Source organism: Terrapene carolina, unplaced genomic scaffold, assembly GCF_002925995.2.
Source record: "Terrapene carolina triunguis isolate 2854851 unplaced genomic scaffold, T_m_triunguis-2.0 Scaffold67, whole genome shotgun sequence".
Taxonomy (NCBI): Eukaryota; Metazoa; Chordata; order Testudines; family Emydidae; genus Terrapene; species Terrapene triunguis.
In genome coordinates this window covers 45,855,704-45,862,645 of record NW_020664418.1, presented here as the reverse complement: position 1 = coordinate 45,862,645, position 6,942 = coordinate 45,855,704, and the positions used below count along the sequence as shown (strand labels likewise).

Genomic DNA, 6,942 nt, shown 5'->3' with positions numbered 1-6,942 from the left:
GCCCCACGGCGGCGGCGGGCCCGGCTGCCAGGCCGGCGGCCCCGGGGCCGGGAACAGGAGCCGCGGGGCCGCCTCCCGGCCGAGGGGAGCCGGGCCGCAGCCTCCCGCGGGGGCGGGGAAGTAGGGGCCGCCCGCGGGGAGGTGGCGGCCGGGGGGCAGCTCGGGGCCCCCCGCCGGGGGCGGCAGGAAGGGGGGAGGCGGCGGGGGCTGGGCTCCCGGGAAGGGGCCGCCGGCGGGGGGAGGCGCGAACAGCCCCCCCGGGGGTGGGAAGCAGCGGTACTGGGGGGGCGGCGGCGGCCCCGCGAAGCGGGCGGCGAAGGGCAGCGGCGGCTGAGACATGAGGGGCCCGGCTCGCCCTTAGCCGCCGCCCGCGGCGCGAGCGCTTCCGGCGGCTCACAGCGCCCCCTGGCGGCGGGGAGGAGCCAGCACGGGCGGGGCGCCTTCCCCAGTAGGTGCAGGGTTATGAATATGTATATATGGGCGGTGGGACCCCCGCCTATGAATATTTATGAAGGGGAGGGATCTGAGGGGAAAGGTGTGAGGTGCTATGCAAGTGTAGGAAGGAAAAGGGTCTGGGCCAGGGCTGATTAGGAAAACATATCAATGTGCCTGGAGGGAGAGGTTTCTAAAAGGCCCATGAAGGTATAGGGAGGGAGAGGTTTCTAAAAGGCCCATGAAGGTGTATGGAGGGAGAGGTTTCTAAAAGGCCCAGGAAGGTGTATGGAGGGAGAGGTTTCTAAAAGGCCCATGAAGGTGTATCAGTCACACTACCTCTTTTCCCTCTGCTCCGTTCAGCCGGTGACAGCAGAACGCAGCTGCAACCCTGTCATTTCTAAAACCATGGCCCGGCCTTTCCTCATGCACATCTCCTCCTGCAGCGTGCTGGAAGGGGTCCCACGTTGCAGAGAGCATAGCGCAGAACGGGCATGATCCCCTCACCCCAAGAAACCTGCTGCTGTATTACAGGCAGCCTTAAACCTGTCCACATCAAAAGCCTCTACCTTCCTCACGGCTAGAGCTGGTCCTGATATATGCTGGGAAGTTAGTAGTAGAGTTGAGTGACCAAAACCCTGCATCACTCCAAGAGATCTGCTATAGAATACCAATAGTGAGGCGACTGAAATCACAACAAAGTTTTCTTGCCACCCTTCTACCCCTAACGTTGTCACTCAAGCAGACAAGGGGTCAGTTATTGCAAACAAGAGCAGAGAACGATCCTGTAACCTGTGCATTCTGGCTCCTACCAATCAAGCACCTACCACCTCACGTAATCAGCCTGGAGTATACATAGGGCCCTACCAAATTCTATGCCATGAAAAATGTGTCATGGACCATGAAATCAGACCTCCCCTGTGAAATCTAGCTACCCAAAGGGAGGAGAGGGGTATGATTATGTCCCTGTCTCCAGCTGCTAGTCTGCCAGGCTGAGGCAGCACAGGACTTACTCTTCCCCTGCACAGCCATGCTCACAGGCACATCAGAGCCACCTTCCTGAATCTACCCCACCCACAGGAAGATTTGGGACTAAACAGCAGCCCTGGATCTTTCTGCAGCCGCAGGAGGTTGCCAGAGGTGGGTCTGATCTCCCCTGTACAGCTGGGAGCACCCTGCAGTTGGGGGAGGTACCTAGAGGTGGGTCTGATCTCCCCCAGAGAACCACAGTGCAGGTGAAGAGCAAGTCCTGTCCCTCCCCAGCTCAGCTGGGACTAGTAGCTAGAAGCCTCCAGCTGGGGCACTCCCAGCAGCACAGGGGAGATCAGACCCATATCCACCTCCTGGAACCTCTTGCAGCTGACGGAGGCTCCAACGCTGCTGCCTTCAGAGCTTAGCTCTGACAGCAGCTCAGAAGTGAGGGTGGCAATCCCACACCCCCACACTCAACAGCTTTGCAACCCCCATCTGAAAACATGAAATTGACTAATTTCTAACTCCTATGGCTGTGAAATTGACCAGAATGGATTGTGAATTTGGTAGGGCCCTAAGTATATGACATTGCCTTAATTGACTCTGCCTTGGAGGTGGCCAACTAGCATCACAATGGTCAAGTGGGGCTATACAGCTGGCCTCAATACATCTGCAATACCAGCTACTTGAGTGCAAATCCTCTTCCCATGACCTAGCAGAGTGCAATGATCGGGCTATTGCGTGTGCACAGATGTGGCAGGAAACAGTAGGAGAATGTCACAAGGAGGAGCAGAATTAATGCATGACTTGTAATTACAAATCAACATGTATTATTTGACTGTTACAAGTCACATTACTTAATATAGCCAAGTCAGAAAAATATATGCGTTGACACGGTTAGCTACTAGTGTGGCCTTGTTTGCTCCTGGGAAGTGGTCAAAAGTTTGTTAATAGTGCACCAGTCTACTCCCAGCTGCTTCAATATGTTCATTCTAGCCAAACTAGCAGTTGAAGAACTGGTCTGCTGTAGGTTTGTCTGGCCCAGCCACACTCCTGCTAGTCTAAATCCTTTCAGCTACGGAGTATGGATATCTATCCCATTCCCATAAACCCCATCCCAGCTCAGTTTCCAGGAGCAGTGAAGCTGTGATTGCATAGAGAGTACTAAATGAAACAGTGGGGTGAGGGTCTAATTGAACCTTTTCAGTTTCTCTATCCACAACAGCGCAGAACTGGTTTGATTTAGTCTGAAATGTTTTTGAAACCTGCTGAAAGTCTTCTCCAGCTGGCTCCTAGAATTTCCCTTCACACATTCGTGTCCCCAGAGGTAATGAACAAATAGTCACGTTTGTAAAACTCTTTGCAAAAAGCCAAATCCAACCTCTTCTCCTAGACCTTTGGTGGGGTCCATTATGCAACGCATTCCATCAAAGGTGCAAGGAATTGACACAGATAACTGCCACAATTGCTAACACAATGTACTTTCTCAATGAGATGTATACACATGTAAAACTCTTCTTCCCTCTTTCCATCACAAACATTGGTTTGGTGCATTTTCCAAAAAAAAGCACTGATCTTTACTTATACTTTACTTATACCATCATTCTAGCCTTTTTCTTGCTATTTTGGACACAGCGTTTCATTTAAGTCAGCCATTTCCCTTGGCTCACTAGTATCCAAAGAGGAGATAAAGCAAGCATTTCAGTAAGGCAATTACTGTCTGTAACTAACTATATAGAAGACAGCTCTAAAACAGCTCATTCCCCACTGTATCAACTTGATAAGATTTCAAATGAGCATGAAGATGCAAGAGGATGGCCTTTAAGAACCTATTACAATTAGGTAACTTTTTAATTAAACAATTAGTGGAAGAAGCATTTACCTGACAATACTAAGGTGGATAACCAAAGGCAATTTATATTAAACAGATTTCATTCTCCCAAGTTATAGCTACTTTACTTTTTTATTGTACTTGTTATATGTACCTTTAAATTTTAAGAATATGAAAATAGTCATGATTAGCTTGCATAATTCCCAAAGAACCTTTATTCTATTACATAGATTCAAAACGGTCTTAAAAATAGGAAAGTGGACTCATCTGTGAAAGTTCAATATGTAAATATATAACTAATTCAGCTTTTTAATGAGGATCCTGAACTCAAGCATTCTGGAAAATGTTTTAATCATTTTATGTGCCATTACTTAAGTCTCATGCTTCAGCTACAGAAATCTGTAATTCATGAATATTTGCTTTGTTTTATTCAAATGCCAAATCTGCTTTTGAAGTACAAATTGTAGTTATACCGCATTTGTTTAAAAACATTTCATGATTACATATTAAACTAAGTTGTTTAATGATTTTCACTAAAACATTTCTCAATCATTTAAAAAAAGAATTAATAGAATTTAAAACTATTTGAATATTCATTCTACAAAAAGGAAAATGAGGTTAACAAAGTTACCAAAACTGGAAGTCTATATTATAATCTACAGTAAACTAACTATGGTTGCTTCTCCTGGAAGTATCCTGAACCCTGAGAGCAGCCTTTCCTGAACCATTACTGGATAGTTTAACCAGAAGAAAAACTGATTAAATTTATATTTATTGTATCCATTCTATATAAGCATGTATGTATTACGTGACTGACAAACCATGTTAATTCTGAACTACTAGTGAAGAAATGAAGGTGTGGGCCAATAGAGCAGTACCCATTCTGATCTAAAACATTCACTGTATTCCTAGCCTAAAAACTGTAAGGGTGTTTTAATTAAATTAACTAGCTTGACTCAAAACTTAACAAAAGTCAGCATAACTTAGAGCCACATATTGTTAGGAAGAACAAAACATCGAAGTTGTCAGCATAGATTTTAATTTCTGAAATAATCAAAAAGATACAAGTCCCTTAGTGTTTTACAAATGTTTTCCTAAAGGATCAAGTTAATTAGAGTGTAAAACCAAGTTAGGGCTTTTTTTTGCTTTGCTGAAAGTCTAAAACCAAGAGACAAAAAACACAAGATGCAACACCAGCATTTAAGCATATAACTTAACAAAAAAAAAAAAAAAAAAAAAAAAAAAAAAAAAAAAAAAGCACTGTCATATGAACAGTCTCTACTGATTACATCAAAAATACTATACATTCACTTTACTTTCTTTCATCTCTTAATGTTATAAGAAGATAGGTGGGCAAATGTCTGGCACCAAAAAACTGATGCATGATAGTTCCAATACTTTAAACAAAATGTACTATATAGAACATTAATATTTAAATTTTTAGGCCATTTTAAAGTCTAAATCCACATGGTCTTCTACTTCCTGTAAATTGTTTCCTTCCAAAAGAAATTCAGACTTCTGGTTCCACTTGCTTTCACAGTATTCTAAAGGATCCGTTAAAATGTACATGTGATGCTAAGGTAAGTAAATAATGACATGACATTTGGTACTGCAGCCAATTATTGTAACTAGTTAATGTTACATTTTAGCAAAGTTGCATAAAAAAAGTCATAAAACACATGTGATTTTTTTTTCAAAATCCAGTTTCTAGGAAATTTTTCATGACAAATGTAACAAGTCTCTCCAGCATCCATTTGGGTTCCAAATGTACATAAATCTAACACTGGCATTTACAGTGAATGAACTTAACCCAAGTGAGTGAAATATATGCAAAATTAAGTTTGCTTATCCTCTATTTTATATTAAACTTGTTTTCCCATGTGTAGAGTAACATTATTGTAAAATTAACTATTTGCGATACCTGCATTGTTTAAGCAACACCTTCTTTGCTTTCTAGAATTGTTTGTTAAAGCACATTTATTTAAAAACTGAACAAAACGTAATGTACAATTTATATTTGAACATTATGCTACTGAAGTCCAAATAATGTCCACTGAATAAATCAATGTGATGTTACAATACATGATCTGATTTTTTTTAAAATATCAACTTTTTTGACCATGTATTATATCCAGGATAGAGCCAATGCCTTCAGTATCAGACTGTAATGCCAGATAATGATCTTAAAAATAACCAAGCACACTATATGCAGGAGAACACTGACACTATTTAATTGTTTGCAGCATCTGCTTGACGAGGCCAACCTTCCTCTTCAACTCCTGAGTCATACTCTTCTTCAGATGTATCTTTAGTCGGAGCCCTACAATTAAAAAGAATTGATCACATATTTTACAAGTTGAGAGGAGAATGCTGGTAGGATTACCATGGCTCCTCACAGACAGGTATTCCATAAAGCATCATTTCAAGTTGGATATGGCATGTGTGCTGCTTTTAATACTGGTCTCAAATGTCTTTTGGGAAGGTAATTCACTGATTAAGCCTTATTTACTTGCTTGAAAAGGAAAAATTATTTACATTCTTTATCACAAATTAAATGACCAGAAATAAACAGGGTAAAGTTTAAATTTCCAATAAACACTGCAGGCTCCCAGTTATTTTGCAGTGCACTTCCTAATATTTAACGCAAGTATTACTGAAGATAACACTTGGTACTTCAAAAATCCCCTCTCTATCTGCAGGTTGAGCACCTCAGAATTAAGCCTCAATACTGACTTGATAAATAATAGTATTATCTCCTATGTTGTTTTGGGGAATCTGTCTACATACAACTTATGACTTCCGGTTGATGATATGAATTGCTTTAATGTGTACAACAGAGGTTTCCAAACTTTTTGCTGGCATGACACCACTTTAGTGAAATATTTCCTCCTGGGACCCCAGACAGCATGGAGGATGCCATTTTGAAGAACACCTCACACATGACCATGCATACAAGGTCATGCTGTGTGAAGCAAAATGGCATTCTCTGCATACTAGGGATTGCCGCACCCCATCGGCTGATGGCGCAACCTCAAATCCCACAGCTCAGGAACTGCTGGTGTAGTGAGTCAGCCACCAGTTGACAGGTGCTTTGTCATGTACCTGCTAGATCAGGGATGGTGCTCGGTTGTTAAACCGTAATGGGTTGCCTATTCAGGTGGGAACCCATTGGGACAATGGGTTGGCTGGAGCTCAGAGGAACAGTTCCCTGAACTTCTCTGCAGGGAGGGGAGAGTGGAAAATCACCAAACAAGACAAAGGGGCAGGGGTGACAAAGCAGGGGTTTAAAAAGGACTCTCAGATAGAACCAAGGGCAGGCTTTTGGACGAAGCATTGGACAGGAGAGAGGAGCATGCCTTTGTGACAGGTAGCCCTGTTTTACTGCTGAATCTGCTGAGGATGGAGGAAGCTAGCTGCCTTAGAGGGGGGCAGGGAGAGAGACACTCCATGATTTTGAGAAGCCATGTGCAGAAGAATACTGGGCACCCCAGAGACAGGGATGGATCACGTAATAATTGCCCTGTTCTGTTCATTCCCTCTGAAGCATCTGGCATCTGCTGCTATTGGAAGACAGGATTCTGGGCCTAGGACAGCTTGGTCACATGGTCCCATTTTTAAGACGGAAATGTGTCAAGAGGCCAAGGAGAGAAACAGTGCTGCTGCCTACAGAGACCCCAGGAAGCTTAAGAACACATGGGTCCAGTGTG

The 6,942-nt window shown here is 43.5% G+C and overlaps 2 protein-coding genes across 3 annotated transcripts in view; both read right to left on the bottom strand.

The window, feature by feature from the left end:
- The window catches only part of PDCD7 (programmed cell death 7), a 9,037-nt gene extending 8,698 nt beyond the window's left edge, over positions 1 to 339 (bottom strand). The window contains exon 1 of the mRNA XM_026648469.2: positions 8 to 339. Within this exon, the coding sequence (XP_026504254.1) occupies positions 8 to 339 (332 nt within the window). The remainder of the gene's footprint in view (positions 1 to 7) is intronic.
- Positions 340 to 4,132: 3,793 nt separating this feature from the next.
- CLPX (caseinolytic mitochondrial matrix peptidase chaperone subunit) overlaps positions 4,133 to 6,942 on the bottom strand; it is a 31,546-nt gene continuing 28,736 nt past the window's right edge. For both annotated transcript variants that reach the window (XM_024199886.2, XM_024199887.2), the window contains one exon: positions 4,133 to 5,555. In XM_024199886.2, coding sequence (XP_024055654.1) covers positions 5,465 to 5,555 — 91 coding nt within the window. In that variant the 3' untranslated portion in view covers positions 4,133 to 5,464. The remainder of the gene's footprint in view (positions 5,556 to 6,942) is intronic.